The 21,680-nt window shown below is 41.6% G+C and overlaps 1 protein-coding gene across 4 annotated transcripts in view; it reads right to left on the bottom strand.

Moving 5' to 3' along the window:
• The window catches only part of UNC79 (unc-79 homolog, NALCN channel complex subunit), a 203,602-nt gene that overhangs the window by 100,133 nt on the left and 81,789 nt on the right, over positions 1-21,680 (bottom strand). For all 4 annotated transcript variants that reach the window (XM_045201960.2, XM_024567696.3, XM_053928854.1 and 1 more), the window contains 8 exons: positions 21,095-21,135; positions 19,666-19,694; positions 14,350-14,579; positions 12,540-12,711; positions 10,943-11,173; positions 3,439-3,629; positions 2,735-2,858; positions 405-545 (listed from right to left, as the gene is read on the bottom strand). In XM_045201960.2, the coding sequence (XP_045057895.2) occupies positions 405-545; positions 2,735-2,858; positions 3,439-3,629; positions 10,943-11,173; positions 12,540-12,711; positions 14,350-14,579; positions 19,666-19,694; positions 21,095-21,135 (1,159 nt within the window). The remainder of the gene's footprint in view (positions 1-404; positions 546-2,734; positions 2,859-3,438; positions 3,630-10,942; positions 11,174-12,539; positions 12,712-14,349; positions 14,580-19,665; positions 19,695-21,094; positions 21,136-21,680) is intronic.

Raw genomic sequence — 21,680 nt, 5'->3', positions numbered from 1 at the left:
AAACAAATAAACAAACACATCCAAAACACAATTTTTTAAAAAATCCAAACTCTTCATCCTCGAATGAAAGAAGTGATCTGCTCGGTAGCTGATAAAGAATTCTTATTTGTCAGGAGACCCAAAAAAAGTACTTAAAAAGCTTCTTTTTTTACTTCATCGAGGTCGTGAGAGACAGCTAATAGGTATGTATTAGAGAAAGTGAAAACTCAATAACGTACTGATTACAGACTATACAGAACCCATCTTAGATTAACGTTTCCTATTATTTAATGTGCTTAAAGGGTTTTAGAGTGAGAGGAGATGAAAAGGCACTTTCAGAGAACTGTACGTGATGCTACTTTTAGGCCCAGTAGGATCAAGCAAACCTTAGTAAGTCAGACAAAAACAACGGTGGCAATAGTTACCCTTCGAGCTGCAAGGTTCCCTGCCAGTTCACTGACTCTTGATTTTCTCTGATTTGCCAGTTCTTTGACTGAATTAACTCCGTCAGAAAACATACTTATTAATAGTTGAAGTGGAACCATGATGTCCAACTCCGATAATACCTGAGGAAAAAAGGCATATATATCCCCCCAAAATATAAACTTTAGAATTCAAAAGAAAACTACATTTAGCATTTTTTCCAAAGTGAACTACTGAACATAAGAACATTCAGTCTTCCTATCAGCGCAGTCATCCTCAATTTTTTGTGTTAAGAAAATCAATATCACCATTGAACCTTCCCTTCCTCCCTCCCCACATCTGTCATATCACCACGTTCTTCCTATTAAAACTCGAAAGTACCTCTTGGTGGTGTCCCCTCCTGTCCATGCCACTGCTAGCACGTTAGCTCATCACCTCTCTCCAGGATGAGTCTAATCAGTGAGCACTTGCCTCCCAGTCTGTTCCCCCTCCCACGTGAATGCCCCCCCTGCCCGTGACCTGGAGCAAGCTCAGGGATTCTGCCAAGACCAGGTTATCTTTTCCGCAATGAATTTTCTAGAAACAGATGCCTCCTTCCTCAGACAGAATTAATCCATCCTCTATTCAGCTTTCTTAGAGATTTCTACCTTCCTCATTAGAGCCATTGTCACTTCTCATTCTATTTGATTATTTGATACTCTCTCTCCCACTGTGAGCTCTTCAAAGAAAGTAAGCATGAGAAAAGGACCATTTCTTACCCCATTTGTACCCCAGTGTGTATTACAGTGACTACTGACACATAGGAGCTCTATAAATATTTCCACAATTAATTAATCACAGAGTTAACTCCAATCACTATTCCCCAAATGGTTAGACCAGTGGCTTAAATCCCCCTGCAACTGCAGCTCTGTCTTCCAACCGAAAGTATGGCAAAGCCCAGTCCATAAAACATGTAAACTGTTTCAGCTGTGGTGGGGACAGAGGTTATAGCCCTGTCCCCAGCTGGCACAGCTCAAAGGGTGTGTAACCGAGTAACAATAATTAGCCATCTGTAGAAGAACTGGCTTTCCTAAAGTGAGAAACTATCTTATTGAAACCTACCTGGGGATGAAAAGTTAAAATTCTAGGTCCCAAAGGTGACTTTAAAAACAATATCATCCCCTTTACTCTTTGTCAGTTGTGGAAAATATTGTTCCTTAGTTTAGAACCCAGAAAAGTACCTTCAGAACCTGAAAAGCTTTAAGGATCACATCCTTCAGTGAAACAAGTATCTGCAGCAATAGCTAACCTAAACATTGGTTCTTCTCTGGCTGGCGTGGCTCAGTGGACTGAGTTCCAGCCTGTGAACTGAAAGGTTGCTGGTTCGATTCCCAGTCAGGACCCATGCTTGGGTTGTGGGCCAGGTCCCCAGCTGGGGGGCACGCAAGAGGCAACCAGTCAATGTACCTCTCACACATTGATGTTTCCCTCCCTCACTTTCTCTCTCCCTCCCCCCTCTCTAAAAATAAATAAATAAAATCTTTTTTTAATAAATAAATAAACCTTGGTTCTGTCCTCCTTTTTTGAAATGTTCTAAACTTTATATCAGGTATTCAACTCAATTTAATAAACTTTTAAGAACATCCACTAAATTCAAAACATGTGCCAGAAGCTGAGAAGAAAGAATGAAGGGAGTTATAAATTCAAAAATAAAAAAGACATGGTCCCTGCCTTCAAAGCATTTATAATCATGAGAAGAGACAAAAATAAACTAAAATATTAGACACAACTAGAATTCACACGAGGACCTGTATGAATCCTGGGGGGGAGGAATAATGAATGCTGAGGGGGAGATGGGGGGTAAAGTAGCAGAACACTTCACAGATGAGACCATTGTTGAGTTGTAATTTAAAAGCTAAGCTGGGGTTCTCGTGAAGACGGGACAGAAGGTCATTCCAGGCTCAGTGAACAGCATGAACCACCCCTAAGTCAGTAGCTCTCAACCTTCCCAAGTAAAGGACCTATTTCATATCAAAATATTTATCAGAATCTCACAAAACAGCTATTATACTCTTAGTATCTTTTGATGGAAAGATATATATATGGGTCAAAAGCTACTATAATTCAGTGATAGTAGGCATATATTTGTGTTTTCTTAGTGAGTTACAACTGTAGCTACAAGTATTTGAAAGGCAGTCATCTGTGCATATGATTTAATAATCAGTGTACAGGTAGTCCTCAGCAAACACACAGATCTATGGACTCTGCAGTAGCTCCCTGCCCTCTACCTGGGGTCCAAAGTTCATAGGCTAAGAACTAGTGCCCAAAATGATCGAAAGTATCATTCACTTACATGAAGCCACAGTAAAGCTTGCTCCTGCACAGAGGAAGGGTATCCTGTGAACCGACAACTAATAAAGCCAAACATCTCTTCCATTGAAAAGGGTAGAGGACAGAGCTCAATGTCAAACATTTTGCTGGAAAGCAAAGCAACAGAAGTAAATGACTAATGGGCGGCATACAGGAGGATCTGCTTTGCATTCCCAGTGTGTTACGTGGGAAGCTGAACGCTTTAGATCAGTCAGTGTTCTGGACTGTGACTAGTATGTTTCATTTTACAGTAATAGCTTATGTCGTTGGAATAGATGTCTCACAAATAATTCACATGGCTGTAATAACATTACTGTTCATACATGAGGCCTAACGGAAGAAACTGCATTTCTAAAAAATGAGAGTTGCTTCCCAGCATCTAAAAACATTTTCCCTTTGCATTTTTCTCACTTTATCCAAACCATAATTATGTTTGAAAATAAGTAAACAACATGGTGCATCTCTTATTCCACAAGAGCAAAATTTTTTCTGAACAATTCCAAATCACCTTAGCATGATTTATAGCAACTATTTCACTTTGGGCCTTCAAATTTCTCTATGGGGTTTTGTTGAAAAGTCAATGAGATTTACATAAAATGCTTAGCACAGTGCCAGGCACACAGTAGGTGCTCAATAAACACTAGATGTCGTTATAATTACCGTGACTCCATTAAACTACTTACCCACCTTAATACTTCCCTGAATTCTTTTAACTGGTTGTCTGGGACTTCTGTTCTGACGGCTTCCAGCCATTCCGGCATGATGCACTCCCACACAGACTGACCGATCACATTGTAGGGGATCAGGCAGAGGATTCGGTTGAGACCTTCCTTCAGCTGAGTCACTGTGCTGCAGGACTTGTCCCAGTATCCACCAACCTGATGGCGGTTCCACAGCCACAGGAGAAAAGAACAGAGTGCACTCGTTACAATCACACGCAATGGCTTCCTACAGGAGGTGGGTACGGAGCAAGGCGACAATCCATTATATCTGAATCCTGGGCCAAGTATCCTCAGAGCGAGATCTGCAAGAATCTACAAACCATCAAGTTACATAACAAAAAAGGACCCATGAGTTACATAATAAAAAAACCATGGTGATAAATACATTCAAATATTAATCGCAACTGAATGTGAACTATTCGGCTGCAGACTTCCCAAATCGCACGTGAATGAACATTCCAAAGGTGTATTCCCAACAGGAATACTATGGGAGCGTTCTGATTTCTAAAGTCTGACAAACCCGTGACAAAGATGTGCGGGTATGCCGGTACTTCAGAGAAAAACAGATTCCCACTACAATAAACCCTGTCCTGGAGATTGTTCCTTGTGGAACGGAGCGGCACAGAGGGCTGTTTGCCCTCTGCTGCGTGAGCTGCCGCAGAATTCTTCCTAAAAATGCTCAAAGGCTGGTTGAATTCATGAATAAAAAATACCGGTATTTTTTACTAATTAAGATAGTATACAAATTTTCTAGTGCAGAAAAAATTAAAGTCACAAATCTAAGTTCTAATTCCAATTTTACATAAATTCCTATATTCTTATTATACATATCAAAGTAACACAGGGTTAATTAGCCCAGACCCTTTACTATGAAACAAAATTTGTGGAACACTGCCTTATTGTAAATGAACCTAATTTTAGATGTTTAATTATTACAGGTAGAATTCCAGATTCTTCAAAACAATTGAATCAATTTTATTTAAAGCTCAAATATCTTCTTGTTATCGTATTGGTGAAAATCCTAGGTGATTGACTAGATATTTTGAGGAAGTAACTATATTTCCGGGATTGTTGTTGCATCATAGACTGATAATGATGAGACCAGAGTAGGAATCATTGCCGAGGTTCCTTTGGCTTTACGACTTATATTTAAGCCACACAAAGGCCTATTGGTTTTGACTCACATTTTGGAACAAATATCTCTGTGGAGATCCCAAACTGCCAATGCCTAGACAATGGATCCTTTTACTCAGAAACAGTTTTTATATTTAAAGGGATTTTTAGATCTAAGATGGTGGCAGAGTAGGTGGATGTTACACTCACTTCTCCTGAGGACCAAACTGGAATTACAACTCAAATGTAGAGCGATCAACCTGAATAATCATCTAAAGACTAGCTGACGAGAAGTCTTGTAACCAAGGATTTACAGAAGAAGCCACACTGAGACTGAACATATGCACCCCTATGTTCACTGCAGCATTATTAGAATCGCCAAGATTTGGAAGCAGCCCAAGTGCCCATCAGTAGATGAGAAGATAAAAAAGCTGTGCCACATTTACACAATGGAACACTACTTGGCCTTCAAAAGGAAGGAAATCTTACCCTTTGGGACAGCACGGATGGACCTGGAGAGCATTATGCTTAGTGAAATAAGCCGATCAGAGAAAGATGAGTTGTCTATTATTTCACTCATATGTGAAATTAATGAACAAAATAAACCCACAAACATGATAGAAACAGGCTCACAGGTAGAGAACAGACTGACAGCTGTCAGAGGGCAGGGGTGCAATGGGGGGGCCTGGTTGAAGGGCTGAGTGAAAAAGATAAAGGGATTAAACAAAAAAAAACTCATAAGCACAGACAACATATGGTGATTACCTGAGGGAAAGAGGGGTGGGGGAGGCGGAAGAGGGTAAAGGGGGCTACATGTTGACAGAAGGAGACTTAACTTTGGATGACAAACACATAATACAATATATAGATGATGCATTACAAAATCATACACGTGAAACATATGTAATTTTGTTAACCAATATCACCCCAATAAATTCAAAAAAATTTTGGTGTAAAAAAATGCAAACATCCAAAGAAATAACTCTGGCTTGCCAGCCCAAGGGGCACCTTGCTTTTACTAGTGCCTCCCATTATAAAATAGGAGAAAATTTATTTCTTCACCTGATAAGCTTCAGTTAACACCCCCCCCCCCGCACCCTCAACAAACCTCCAGTGTCTTTTTCCTTAGCTTTTAACTTCTCAGTCAACCAAAACCACTGCCTGAGGTTGAACTACAGCCTCCATGAGATTACATATCAGGGCAAATAAAAAACTGTAGAAGTCTCCCCCACAAGTATTGATGAGCTTTAGCCCTTATAATGGACAGGTAACAACTTGTTCCATCTGCTACAAGCGCAGTTCAAGTAAAAATGAAGAGAAGATGAAAACCAACTCTCACATAAACTATGAGTCTTGTATTACTATGACAGCCTCTACTATAAGGTCCCTTTATTTGTATTTGCTTGTATGTTCACATATGTATGTTATGTATATATGGTATTTTCTTGCCTCCAGATGGTATTGCAAAAAAATGTTATAAAACCCCTCAAAAGTTCTCAATTTAAATGAGGTTTCTAAAAAATAACAGCATATATAAATTAAGTATTCCCAAAATGCTAAGAAATATAGAAAGTAATCCCAAATGTTTTCCAAGTGCATATGATTTGGGTAAATCTTTGATAAGTAAGACTAGTCTAATATTGTTGGTTTAATAAAAACAGCTGTCTTCTCACTGTGGACCAGACAGGGGTCACATACTAACCGTGACAAGCCCATGCGGGCCTTGCGAACTCAGAGACCAAAAGTCACCACTGGGTCCTGCGCGTAAAAACTCCTGACTAGAAGTGCGTCATGGTGGGGAGTCAAGTCCTAGGGCTGTAGCTTCCTCGACAAAGGTCAGTCTCTACCTTTGAAATTGTCTACGTCTTTGTGCATCTAAGATAGCATACCTTTGAAATGTCAGGGCAATTTTCTTTTCCAGACCCCTTGAAGGCAAGACCACTAGCACTAGAGCACACAAGCCCTGGAGCAGGAGACAGCAGAGGCCCGCATTGGTATCTGGTTTGACCACATACCTTCTCTATGTGCTGTAAATGTTAATCATCCTGCACCCACCAACGTACAAGAAGTGTGTGTCTCTCCGTTTTGCTTTTTTATCCAACCCCAGAGATTTCCCCGCTTTGCTTTCTCCTGCCCCCTTAATCTGCCACCAGTGGATTTCATGTAACCCTCTCTACACATCCTCCTTTGATTAACTGCAAAACTGGAGCATTAACTCCATTCTCTGGAGCATTTTCTCAATCCTTGAGATTTTGCTTCTAGGCATGTCCTCAACATTTTGGCTCAAATAAACTCTTACACAATTTTTCTATAGGCTAGCCCTGGCTGGTGCGGCTCAGTGGACTGAGTGCCAGCCTGTGAACCAAGGAGTCACTGGTTCAATTCCCAGTCTAGGGCACACACCTGGGTTGCAGGCCAGGTCCCCAGCTGTAGGGCATACAAGAGGCAACCACACATTGATGTTTCTCTCCATCTCTTTCTCTCTCCTTCTCTCTCTAAAAGTAAATAAATAAAATCTTTAAAAAAATGTCTTCCATGGGGTAGATGATTTCTCCTTGACAAGACTGTACCACAGGACTGAGTAAGGATTCCACAACTCTAAGGAAGCAACTAGTGGGTCCATAAAACTGCTAACCCAAAATCAAGCAGAACAAAAATGAATTACATGAGACTAAATGAACTGAGGAAGAAAGATGATAATTTTTATTGGTTTTTTGGTTTGGAACAGTGCTGGTTCTTTAATGTTCCATTTTCTAGACACAAGACTTCCCTTAGGCTATCTGTAACTCACAAAAATCTAGTAGGTTGTACCTTTGTAAACAAAAATGAAATATGTCTTTTTCTCCCTACCTGATCCCTCCATAATTCAGAAACTCTCATCAAATATTCTTATTTTCATGGCAACATAGTTATTCGCACAAGTTCAGTAAGAATCTGTTCTCCTTGTAACAGCATAATTGAAAAAAATCGGTTGTATTACCAAGGCTTTGACTAGAATGTCATATTTGAGAATGATGTGGATAGAATCAGATATGACCAGACAATTTTAAGGAACTAAGGTTGGCATTACGATTAAGGTTGAAAGTTTTAAGGAACTGTAATAGAATAAAATACTTAATCTTTCTGAACCCACCTTGCTCAAGCCCACCCAATTCCCACAACCTGTCAGTTAGCAATTTCTGCTTAGCCCTGCACATAGATATCCTAATCAATTCAGGGACCCAACCTATAGCCTAGGAATTACTGAAGCAACCTGGCTGCTCGAAATTACTACCCTAAGGAGATAAGGAAGGTATGTTTAAAAATAATGATTGTTTTCCCTGGCTGGTGTGGCTCAGTTGGTTAAAGTATTGTCCATAAACCAAACGGTCATGGGTTCAATTCCTGGTCAAGGCACATACCTAGACTGTGGGTTCAGTCTGCAGTCAGGGCACATGAAAGAGGCAGCTGATCGATGTTTCTCACATCAATGTTTTTCTCCCTCTCACTCTTCCTCCCTTCCCCTCTCTCTAAAATCAGTAAGCATGTCCTTGGGTGAGGATTAAAAAAAGTAATTATTGTTTATCAAAATATTTATAGGAACCTCGTGACTGGGACCACGGCCACGGAGTTTGTTGAACAAAAGCAAAGAAGTTTCACCATCCCCCTCGGACCCTTGCTACGCCCAGATGACACCTGCAGTCATAATTACTTCCTGACCTCAAACCCCTTCCGTTTCCTCCTTCCCCTGACATAAAAGAAGCCTGAACTCTGTACTTTCTCAAGATGGTTCTTTAGGATGCTACTTTCCCATCTTCCCAGCCTGCCGAATACAGTCGCTTTTCTTGCCCCAACTCCTTGGCACTTGAGTTATTGGCTGTCGTGCAGCGAGCAGTTCGGGCCTTCACTCAGTTAGAGAACTAAGTTTGAACATTATGCTGATGCTACAAAGCCCTCTCAGAAAAATCAGCCTGGTACCTGGCTCCTGGGACTCCCATCCCATAGGCAAGTAAAAAAGGGCACTTCCTGGCAGGCCCAGAAAACTTAAAATATTTTGGGGACCTCAAGAAAAAAGAAATTCACCCAAATCTATAGATAATGCAGATGAAGTATGATGACTTCTTCTCGGCTTGGCATCTTAGAAGCTTTTGAAAGTGCAGTCTGAGATTCTTTATAAAAGTTCCAGCAAAACAAACTTAAAAATGCCTTAGTGGTCATTTACCATTCTTGCCGCACTTACGAAAATAATCAGCCCAAATTTAATGAGACTAGACTTATTTTGTGAACAAGAATAATCTTACTTTGATTATCTTCAATCAAAATGGGGGTGATTAGAGAGAGAAATTTTATGTTTCAATGGAAAGCTATTACCCACCCTTGTGGATTATCAGATTCTAGTTCCATTCATTGTGTTTTCAGCTATTTTTCACCTCTTTGGAAACTGGATGCTGCTGTCTTTTACATTTTGTCAGTAATTGATGTTTCCAATTTTTCTCCTACCCTGCTGACCTGATGTCACTAAGAACTAAAACCTGATACTTATTGAAACTAGGTTGTCTCATCTGAAACCCCTGTAAGCTGAAGGACAACTCGATAGGAACCTCAATGGACTTATTACTGCAAGAGTTCAGGCCGCTCAGGAAGTTCACCCAGAGCCCACATCCCCCCTACTCTGCCCCAGGAAATAACCACGACTGCGACACTGATATGCTCCCTCCGTCATCCAAAGATGCTTTGAGCCCAATACCCAGAAATCTTCTTGCACGGCTGCCCTCTGGACACAGAACTAGGTTTATAGTCTACTCAAACCATTAAGCTTTAATTTTCTTTTTGTTTCCTTGTTCTGATTTCTGCTCTTTCCCTCCCTTGTTGATGATGTCTTCTTGGCTTGTAGTTCCTAACCTGAATCTTGTCTCCACAGCAATCAACCAAGCCTCTTTTCCGTGTGAAACTTGGAAGGACGTTGGCAACCCACTCACACCCCCGAGTTGTTATAAAGATTATTTTAAAGTGGGAAACATCTGAGCCACAGAAGATGCAGAAAGAAAACGCACACAAACTTCCCTTATCTGACTGAAGCAGAGCCTCCGGGAAATAGAGCTGCCAGTCCCCCCCTCCAAAGGGAGCTTTTCTGCGAATTCAGCTGCCCCTGGAGACACACAACCCAGGCCCATCAGCATTAGCACCAAAAAGTCCAAAAGAACTTTCCATATCCTCCCACTCAAGTACAAAAACCTTTACCTGTGGGTCTGAGTAATCCCGCATACAAGCATAAACAAACTTTGTCTTTTCTCTTGTTCATACATCTGTTGCCAGTTAATTAGCAGGCTCCCAACCACTGAACTCAAGTTAGAAAAGTTTTCCTCCCAACATAATCATTTCTGCTTATCTTCCAGAGTCAAATCACACCAGCCCTTTACTACTCGGAAAGAAATAATAATAGAAAACATATCAACACAGTCAAAGAATGCCAGGAAATTGGGAGTTTCCAGTACATAAAAAGCCAATTTTATATGTGAGTCAGTGGATGGCACCAAAGAAGAAAGAAGTACATTTTGATAAATGCAAGAACGCTTGAGTTCTGAAAATCTAATAAAAGCTGCACCTTTAGATGGTCTGTGTTTTGTTTTATTCTTAAATGTCTTACTTATACTGAAAATTGCCTCAAAACCTCATTGAAAGAAACCCAAAAAATCACACACAAGCACACAAAACCTTAGAAAAGGCCTTGAAAACATTTCATATATTGCTGCCAAAAACTGATTCTGGGTTAGACACACATTAGATTGTAGTCAGGAAATGTGGGGTCTTCTCAGCCGTGCATCTGAAGCCTGGGATCCCGAGACAGAGCAAAAGGAGAGGCACACAGAAATGCGTCCTCCAAGCCAGAGGAAAACCCAAAACATGCTTGGGTGGCTCCTAACCCTTCTTGGCATCCCAAACAGGAGGGCAGGGGCGTCTACTGTTCATCTCCAGAAATGCTTGCGAAAGCACAGACCTGCCTGTAGTCAAATGTTAGCTTTTCCACAGACTGTAGACCAGAAAGAGACTGAGCTCTAGCAAACAGAGAGGCTTCCTTTTTTCCTGTTTCTTAATAAAAATGTTCATCAGTGTCAGGAAAGAATATTCCCTTAAATCCTTAAAGACAGTTCGCACATTCTTCCTCCACTCCTCCCCATCCCAAACCAACGCCAAAGCAGGACATCACCTAAAAGACACACACTAAACTGAACTAAACTAAACTCCTTCAGCTGCACTGACTAATGTACGAGACATGTTGCTCTTCTACCGGCACTGATACCACCCTCGTGGCTAAGGCGGCGCTTCCCCCCAAGCCCTCCTCTCCAGCCAGGCCCCAGCGGCAGGCCTCCACTTACCCTGGCGAATTCCATTGGTTTGGGAAGAAGGCACATGACCATGACATCGAAGCGAACATCGCACACTGTCTTCAACCACTTGGTGACGAACTGAGGCTTCAGTTTTTCCACCAAACTTCCAACTTCATCATCCATCATGTAGGCGGTGGAGTGAAACCACTGGAACACCATGGCCACCAGCCGGGCCAAGCTCTCCGTCGGAGTGTTCTCACTGGGTGTGCAGAGGCTCACCTGGAAACAGGCAGACAAGACTCCGCCTCAGCCCCCAGCCATCATCGCACAATTACTACAGCCTCATTTAACAGATAAAGAAAGATGTCCCAGGTCATCCATCTGAAACAGGCAGTGTTCTAAACGATGGGGACCACTCATCTGAGAAACTGTGTTCCTCTCCAAGGAGAGGCAGCTTGCAACGATCATTTCCCCTCAAGACTGAACCTTCCCATAGGCCTTTTCTCCCATAAGAAATATGTTACATAGTCTACACTAGATAGATGCTTTTAGAAAGTTAAGTCTACCAAGGGAAATTTCATAAACACCCTCAGTGAAAAAATAGCTATACACATTTTAGTTCTAATATGATCAGATTTAGCCAAGAATTTCTATCAGTAATAATTCTGGAATGTAAGAACGCCCCTCAATTCACCACATTACAAATAGACATTTCAAAACAACTAATCATGTATTCATGCATTCATTCATTCATTTATCCTGAAATAACCTTTCATTGAGCTGTGCAGTAGGGTTCAGAATTATAAGAATTCATAAAACCCTATCTTTGCCTTCAAAGAGTTCACAATAGTAGTCATCGTATCATTAGATAATAAGTTGTAGGAACAAGACATGGAAAATCAACAATTAAATTCCAATTTGATTTTTAAAAAGACCTTTTCAGATAACCATATGAAAGCATGAAAAAGATGTATCACCATGGGGACTTAATTCATGTCTCCAATGGGCAGAAACAAGTCTGTTTCTTTGCAGAACTGGCAAATCTAGCTTGCTTGAAACTTTGGATCTGTATGTTTGATCTTTGCTGAATGAATACTCCAGCTGAACTGGTCCATATCAATCAAATTCCTTGTGTTACTTTTGTTTATATTTTTTTGGCTATAGGCAGCCTTGCAATAATTTTTTTTTTAATAAAAGCTCCACAGAGACTGAATTTTCAAGAAAAATTCCATGTACATAGGCAAAGGAATGGGAAAGAGGAATGTCAATAGTCTGTAAATCATACTGAGTCCAATATTTCACAATATACCCTAGCTGTTCTGGCAAAAAGTGCATTTTAAACAATCCAGAGCCTGGCACAGTAAGTTTCAACACCTGGCTATTCAAGAGAATCACCTAGAAAGCTTTCTAAAGTTCCCAAGAATCTAGTGTGAAATCTGGGCATTTTTTAAAAAGCCACCCTAGGTAAATCTAATGTGCAGCCCAGGGTCAAGTGCCACTGTCCTAGCGTGTGGGGTCACACTTTTAAGGTTAATTTTCCACGATTTACTTTTTAAGTTCTTTAAAGAGAAAGGAGAAATCCTTCATGGGTATGAGGCTGGAATGAAAAATAAGCAAGTAGAGAATGGTCAACTTCTTTTCTTACTAAGAACCATATTCCAAATTGACTGAGCAGCCGCTGGTCGTGTTTGTCGTCATCCTTGTTATCAAAGTCAGCGTTCTCCAGCGAGTGGTGGGAAGAAGAGAGGCCCAGCTGCCGCCGGCGGTTCAGCTCGTGTTCCCGCTGCTCGGCGTGGAACTCAGCTTCTTTCAACAAGCTGCCCGACAGCAGAGATGTTAAGACAGACTATCAGAAGACACATTCTAGAGGATGACCTATTGAAAATAATTACTTGAGAGTACTCCAGCATCTTTTAAATTGGTAGGAGTTACTCCGAGAAGCGTACTTTCATTTCCTTCCTATTTGCTAATCCACCCCCATTTTAAAGATGAACAAAGTGAGGCACGAAGAGCCTTCTTCCTCCAATCAATCAGAATCAAGCAGAACTGATGCCTTCTGGCTTCTGGTTCACCACCCATCCTGCTAGAAGCCAGTGCTTCCCCTGTATCTAACGTGAAGCCATGTGGACATCAAACATATGATGGAACGAGAGATTGAGGAGCTTGTACCCAATGGGAAAATATTCAGTATCTGGTACTCAAAACCCTGAAAATGAGCAACGAAGACTCCCTTATCAATTGCTAAATGAATGACAGTTTTTAAAAATAATACCCAATATTGGGTGTAGCAAAAACTAGCCATATCATACAGTGCCATTGGCACTGTAAATTCATATACACACTTTAAAAATCAGTTTGTGATGTACCAAAGCCATTAAAATAATCAGACCCTTTGACCCAGTCAAACACATTTGGGCATCTACCTTAAGTAAATAAAAAATATAGAAACAGCACTGTATGCAAAAATATTTATCACTTATTTATAATAGTAAAAACTTAGAAGCATTCTAAATACTTAATAGTGGAAAAAATAATCTAGATAAATATTATGTATCCACTAAGAATGATAAATATGGAAACCACGACATGGAAAATACCTAATGGTATATATATCAAAAAAATTATAAATACACTGTGATTACAGTTATATAAATAAAACATGCATTTGAATAAAAGTAGAACATGTGCAAAACATGATGATGACAGCGGTATGATTGATTTTTTTTTCTATTTCCAAATTTCTGTCATGTTTTATTTGACAAACATTGCATTTTTACATGTGTCAGACACTGGGATGAGAGAAACAGAAAAGACTTGGTCCCTATCCTTAAAACTTACATTCCAATATTATTCTTTAACTTTTCAACATCTTGCCTCAGTTAATATTATACAAAAAGAGAACAAGTCTCGATATTACCATTCTTAAAGCTCCTTTCTTTGTCATGTGACAGAAGAAGAAAAAGCCAGGAACCTGCAGGATCGGCCCTTGTCTTATTCCACAGCCTTCTGGTTGACCCCAGTACTGAATTACCCAGAGTTCTCCCCAACTTTGCTGCTGTCAGTCAAGCCTCAGGCCCCCCTCTCCCTGCCTCTCACTCTGACTGTGCTCCCACTTCCTTCCCCCTAAGACCTCCGGCTGTGCCAGCACTGGGCTCACCACGCTGGATCACAATTTCAAGCTGCTATTTTTACAGTCCCTACATGGGTAACCTGAGGGCAGAGACTACATCTTACTCTCTTCTGCCTCTCAAGTGCCTAACATACGCCTGGCACATAACTGACATTTGATAAAAATATTTGGTGAATGAATGAATTAAAACATCATCATTGCAACATTGTGCTGGGCTGAGGGCACTTGAACTTGAATTAAATTTACACAGCTCAAAGTGAGGAGAAGGGCGGCTCAAAGCCAAGGCGGTGTTTTCTGAGCAAGCGACTAATAAACAGCCTGCTACCTGATCACGGCCTCCACGGCGCAGACAAGCTCCTCGGCACCACACTCTCGGGTGTTGATGGGTGGAGGGGAGGTCTGGTACAGGTGGGTCTCCGAGGCAGCCCCCACTTCATTACTGTGATGGTTCGAGTGGCATCTTTTGCAGTACCGAACAGGCCTGTTCCCGTGACGACCGCAGCACCCTGCTGAAAAGCAGGTGACAACGGCTCTTCTAACATGGGAACTGCAGTTCTAGAGGCAAAAAAAGGGAAATCAGTTAGAATTAATCGCCGAGGTAAATTTGCCTAAGAATTGGAAAGAATGGAAACTTAAGGGGCCACTGAAAATGGCAGCGTGTTTCTGAAGTGCCACTCACTAGTGTCCAGAATGCAGGTCATCTCTAGTCAGTTAGAGTTCAGTCATGGTTAAAAGTAAAGGTGAGAAATGGTTCCCATCAGTGCGAGTGGTAAAACAGCCCACGTGTGAGTGGGACTGAGTTGAAAAGCCCTTGTAAAGTCCCCTCAGTCAGGGGGCCGGGCAGCTTTGGGGATTATTTCGTGTTGGTGTTTCAAGAGTTTTCAAGAGAAATGTAAAGAAAAAAAATAAAACCACGGTCCAGAAAGAGCATGCCACACAGCACATAGAAAAGGAATAAATTTAACCCCAAGCATAAAATTTCAAAGTTATTTTATCCACCACTAAAAGAGCAAGCAGCCACTGCAGCTCATCTGTCCTCGCTGCATGGGGCACAGGGAGGCGGTTGTACTACGCTGAGCTGATGGCCCCAAAGCAGGCCTTTCTGGTCCCACCAGGACTCTCGGTCAAGACCTTAAGAATATGTCATTGACACCACAGTAACATATGAAAACACAGCAAAAACCATTCATAGAAGCAGCCATTGACACCATCCACAGGAAGGAATCAAAAGATGAAGTGACAGAAATGAAAAAAGTGGAGCAGTATAAGATCCCGAAGCTCAGGGGGCTACTGTCAGAGCTGCTCCGACCAGGGGTGGAGGAGCAAGGCAGCACCCACACGAAGTGACTGGAGGAACTGTCAGGAAACATCCCCGAGCTCCGCCCAAAAGTGTGCCCCGAGCCTGTTAGACATGCCACCGGGTACTCAATGTCTTGGGACCAGAGAGCTTTTCAGTCTTTCAATAGAGCTTAATAAGACATGAACACCTCTAGGGGATATAATGCTCTAAGCCATTATGAACTCAGAGCTCAGTGAAGATTTGAGAACCCTCCATGACAGCTACCCTGGAGAGACAGAAGAAGGAAAGAGGCACCAAACCTGCATCAAGACACTGGCAATGTATCGAGCCGTGGATCTGAACGGCCATTTCAGAGTAAGGCTTGTTCCACTTAGATTTTAGCACGAGGCTCTGGGTACTAGTGTTAGCAAATCTCATTTTCTGAAAAGGATTCAGGCCGACAAATCATAAAAGAAGTTAAATTTTTAATAATATTCTTAGTTATTATTTTTGAAAATTATTTATTAAAACAGTGTGTTTCTTCTGCATCTGAAGCCCAAGTCTTCTTCAGCAGTCAAGGCAGCCCTGACTTGTCCGAGCAGCCACTTGTCCTGCTCTGCCCTTTGTTTCTCTTTTGCGCCGTAAATTGCATTCTGGAAGCTCAGGAATTTTTATTGGCTTGAGGCTTCTCCTGCTTACGCACAAACCAATGCCACACCACCAGCAGTGAGGTATGTATCAGAGTATAATCTCAGAGTTTACTTCTTCCTTCTGCTTATACTTAGTCTTTGCCCCTCTGGGAATCCTACTGTTACGTAAACAGTAGGATGTGGACACGGGTTCGGCGGGTAGTTCTTGGCTGTAATGAAGTCCTGAAGTTTAAGGTCTGCGATTTCCCATCCTGTTTTCTAATCACATATTGTTCACATTCTTCCCACATGCAAATTCATAACTGGAGGCCCAAGGTCTTCTTGTCTAAATGAAGTCCATCCGTGGAGGAGGCTCTTTGGGTTTGGTTCCTCAGATATGCCTCCTTGAATCTAGGCCCTGAATCGAGATGGGCTGGAGGTGACTTCCACCAGGAGAGTAAGGCACACTTATATGACTCCCATGGCCAGGCTATAAAAAGATGTGCAGCTTCCACCTGAACGAATGTCTTGGAACGTTCTCTCTTCAGAAGCTTCCCCATCAGGACACTGTTCTCAGATCTCTGCCATGGCCAAGCCCCACAGACAGGTTAATGTGTAAGTCTCTAGTCAACAATTTGGGCTAAACCGAGTCTTCAGGCCACCCCATCCCAGAGCCCAAACATACCATCTAGAAGCCTTTAGGTAATTCCAGCCTTCAGCTATTCAAGTCTTCCCAGATAAGGCCTCAAAGTCATCAAGCAGAGACAGGCTGTGGACCATGCCCTGTCCAAATCCCTGGCCCACAGACTCTCTGAGTGTAATTAAATGACTGTTGTTTCGTGTTGCTACATTATGAATGATTTCTTACACAGTATCTGGGTATTCTACATATATTAGTATCAGGAATACCAACTAAAAGTCAACCTGCCTTATCACCATGTACCATCAATTCTAAACTAATACCAGCAATAAACAACCCCAAAATGACATTTGACTCACCAAAGTTTTAACAACTACTATGGTTCCTAATATGTTTTAATAATATATTTACAAGCCACCGTTGGTCCTCAACCCATGTGGAGCCATTTCTATGCATTCATTTCAAAAGCATACTGGAGGGATTTCCCTTAGGTTTAGATTCTGCTGGGCATGGTGTTCAAATGTTCACTCTAGCCACTGCGTTTCCTTCACTGCTTTAAATTTTAAACCTAAATAAATAACTCCAATTGGTCTCAAAGAACAACAGAGCTGAAATAAATCAAGGTCTATCTCTTATCTTTACAATCTCGATGCTCATTCCAAACCTACTGCTCAAATGCGGGAACACGTAACACCAAAAGTACAAACTGTGCCCAGGGCCAGCTCGAACAATTCTGAACTACTTTGAACTGAATGGAAGGTCTCCAAAATAACATTTACATAAAATACAATGTTTATTAAAGAATAAGTCATACAAATGTGCTAATTTGAAGCTTATTAGGAAAAATAATTTTATCATAGAAAGGAAGGGAGTGTAAAAAATTGATCTGGATGTCAGATATGTTAGGTATACCACCAGAGCCAGAACATGCTGATTTAGAAAATAAAACTGTTTCTCATCCTAGTGTCTCTGGCTTCTAAGATTCTCAACGTAAGAAACAGCCTCGGGATAAAAATCAAACCAAAAGCTTGCTGAATGACTGGGTGATCCTTCGTTAAAACTTCAGAAAGATGTAGGGTACTGCCCAGTTGAGCCTCTCAGCTAGTACAGGGCTCCTAATCATTTTAAAGGCAGACTGAAGTGCCCAAAGAACAGAAAGGACTGTCTCAAAAAGAATTAAAGATGGCTTTGGGGGCACAGAACCCCAGTGAGACTTGCTGAAAATCCACCAAGTTTTAAAGTCCCACCAGCAAAAATACCACTGACTTAGATGAAAGGGGATAGACACAGCTCAGCATGAGAGGAGGTCTGTGAGACCCCCCCTTCTGCATGCAGGAAGCAGACTGAGAGTTACTCAGCTACAACATGGGACATTTCTCATTGCAAATGAGAGACGTCTCAGGAAGTGCAGCAAAATGCCCATAAAGACAACATCGGATGTGGGAACCACTCCAAGACAGCAAAAGCAGATCCGATTCGACGCACATTCACTACCCCCAGAGACAGGAGAACGCTTGGTGTGTCCGTGGCTGGAGCTCCTACAGACCAGTGACTGCGACCTGCTTCCTCCTCCTCTTTTTGAACAGAAGGCTATTGCTGCTATCGTGTACCTAGCTCACCACTGTGTGTTGGGTGTGCAGAGAGCAGATAACTTGCCGTTCTAGTACACAGGTCTCTGGATCAAGAGAATTTGCACCCCAAGTGTTTCATCAGTGACCAGACCAGATGCAGGTCACAAGATAAGGACTTTAAGCCTGAAGCCATAAGTGGATAAGAATTTTTAAGGTATTATAAAGTGGTAAGAGTACTTCGCATTGGAAAGAATGTAGGTACCAATGTCCAGAGGGTGGACTGTGTGAGTTAAATATGACCACAAAATTCTCGCTGCTATATAAAGGGGAGGAATCTATTTCCCCGCTCTTTGAAGCTGGACAGGCCTGGGGGCATTCTCTGAAGAATGGAATGCGGCAGAACTGATGCTCCATGACTTCTGAGCTTCAGTCTCAAAAGGCCTTTCAATCTCCTCTCTCATTCTCTCAGACCGCTGCTCCCACCTGAACAAATCCAGCCTAGCCTCCTGGAGGATGCGACTCCTAAGGGGAAGAGGGTGAGCTGGACACCCCAGTCATCCCAGCCATGGCAGCCACCCCAGCGGAGGCTCCAGACAGGGGAGTGAGGTCATCTGGGACCAGAGAATCCCCAGCCTACTCACCAACTGATGCAAACACACAAGTGAGCCTACAGGAGTTTATCAAAAGAAGCCCAGCTGAGCGTAAGCCAAATTGCCAATCCACAGAATTGTGATCAAACAAACGTTTGTTGTTATAAACCACTACATTTTAGGATGGCTTATTATATGGCAACAGATAACTGGAACAGCCCTCCAAAGGTACCCATTCATGACTAACTCCTAAAAAGTTTAAATGGCCTGTACGTGGTCTCATAGGAAGGTGGGAACAGAGCTGGTCAGAACCCAAGTGTCTCAGCCAGCTAATCCGAAGTTCTTTATATGACACTATACTACTTTCTCTTGTACTTTTCCACAACTAGAACCAAAAAGAGAGAGAGAGAGAGAGATGGCTTAGGGAAACTGTCATGAAGGTGGCTAAAGGAAATTCGAAGGTGGAATCTTTAACTAGAGATAATATTCAACTTCACATAAATAACTATTTTCCATATGTCATCGGTCTGAGTATGTTTTAACACATATAGTGAACCATTTGCACTCCACTTCGAAAAATAAGGATGTTTAGCATACAAGATACATCATTTATCAAAGTTAATTGCATGTATTTACACTGTCATTCAAATGTTTTTGTAATTAGACTTCTATTCCAGAGAAGCACAGAGCTTTCATTTCAGATTAGTTATCAAACACACTGGTGCGTGAGACGGGTGAGCAAAAGCAGAAATGGAAATAGAGAGCGTTAGGACATAGCAGTCCCGCGTGCTGAATTACTGCTTTCCCCTTCACACATACAGTGACGTGGACACACTGGGAACCGTGGTGCAGAAATGAGGCAGATGTCGATGAGTGAGTTTACATACGAACACAGCAAGTCATGCCTCACCACACAGATGGTTTGCTCTTACCTTCTTCTGACATATAGCAGATATTTCAGCTGTAAGGGGAAGGCACACAAAATATCAACAAAGAAAGAGAGGCCATTTTCCATAAGGGCAGCCGGGAAGAGGAGTAAAAACAAGTTTTGTAATACAACCTCTAGACTTGGCCAAAACAGCTTCTCAATTGTCTCATGAATTATCATCCACTTATGTTTAATGGCGTTAAAAACCCTTCCACGCTGCAAATACTCCACCTATTCTTTTAAGTAATTCAAACTCCTCAGACATGACTTAGAATTCAGATCATATTAAAGCCAAATAACTGTAATCGCACCTTCTCACTTGACAGAAGACAAAATTGAGGGGCACTGTGGTGCCATGACTCCTCCAGGTCCACAGGGCACCCACGGTGGAGGCGGGTCTGCCCATACACGTATGGATCCCCCCGTACAGCTGCTCCATTATACCATGACTCTGAGTTGCAGGGACACATTTAAAGCTTCACCACGAGGATGATGTATCAGAACTATAGAAAAATCTTACTAATTTTAACTACTTAGACTTGAGCTATCCATTTCTATCAGTCCTTACTTAACTAGGTTCGGATGACCTAATGCTAAAAGTTAGACTACAATGACGTAGTATAATTATCATCAAGCAAAGGCCTTACGTTTTTTTTAAAGGTCATAGAATTTAGTCAAGTAAGGTTTTCAGGTTTATATTTTAAATGAGGCCTTATACAGTCTTTTAGCACCTACCTCTGAAGTCCTGTACCACGTTTCTCCCATGTGCCTGGTCTGCACTCAGTACGCTCCCAGCTTCGACCACCTGCCATGGTCCCCATGCTTTCCAGGGTTTTTCCTGGTCATTTCAGTCCCCAGTTAGGGGGCTGGAATCCCTGCCTTCCCATGGGTAGAAGAGTACTAGCTTATCTGTCTGATCTGTCAACTTAACAGGCATAGCTCTTAGACCTCTGACAAGTGACAAGCATTGCGATCTCATCTCCTCATGGAGATGGGTCAGATACACTTTATCCCCATATTACTGATGAGGAGACTATTAACAGTGGCAGGAGAAAGTCCCATTATTCAGCGTTCTTCCCGCTGATGTTCCTTATTCCCTTTCTGACCTGGCACAGCACACATATCATTGGCGACACCTGTTACGTACACAGAAAGTCCCTTGACATAGTCAGCAGGGCTCTAATCCTACAGAATCTTAATTCTAACATCTCCCCGTGATTGGGGTAGAAATGATACCTCTTCCCTCATTATTAACATGTGGGCAGATTATAAGTAAGACATTGATATAATGCTTCATATCAATGAATATTCATAGAATGTAATACTTTAATACTTCTGTTACTATCTTTGTTAAATAAAACAGTACAAAAGGAGACAAATCAACCATACCATTAGTCATGACTACCCATGATTCATTCTGAAGTAAACCGTACCTTGTGGCAGAAGAACATCAATCAACCATTCACTGTGGTCCCTATGAAGAAAAACAAAATTCATTTTTGAACCTCCAGCAATGTTACCCTTCCACATGAATGCTTATAAGCTGCACGCTATTGCTAAAAGGCTTTTAATAGAAAGAAAGTGTAATTAAGAGCACTATCATAATAAACTTTTTAAATGTCTAGTGCATTCCAGCTAAATTATAAATTATAGGCATTTTATCATATTCAGTTATCTTTGAATGATACTTTCCAGATGCTAATTAACCCAACCAAAATACAGCACGGCTTGCACAAAGCCGAGTGTGATTCTGTGAAACCAACACAGAGAACCCACATGAATTATATGGCATGTTTGAAAAACCAGTTTTATTTTTCTCTGTGGCCTTTTTAACAGGGTCACTTGAAAACTGGAGCTTGCAAGTAAGTGGAATTGCTTCCTCCTGTCACACAGAGAGAAATATTGCAACTTTTCAAAGCTGAAATCTTTCCAATGAAAGTTTGCTATATATTAAATATGTGACAAAGCACTCTTTAAGAAACAGAGAGCATAATGGGAAATATGGGTAATGTAACCAAT

This window comes from Desmodus rotundus, chromosome 7, assembly GCF_022682495.2.
Source record: "Desmodus rotundus isolate HL8 chromosome 7, HLdesRot8A.1, whole genome shotgun sequence".
NCBI classification, from domain to species: Eukaryota; Metazoa; Chordata; class Mammalia; order Chiroptera; family Phyllostomidae; genus Desmodus; species Desmodus rotundus.
Note: the sequence above shows the minus strand (reverse complement) of the source record. Positions and strands in the feature narration are given on the sequence as shown.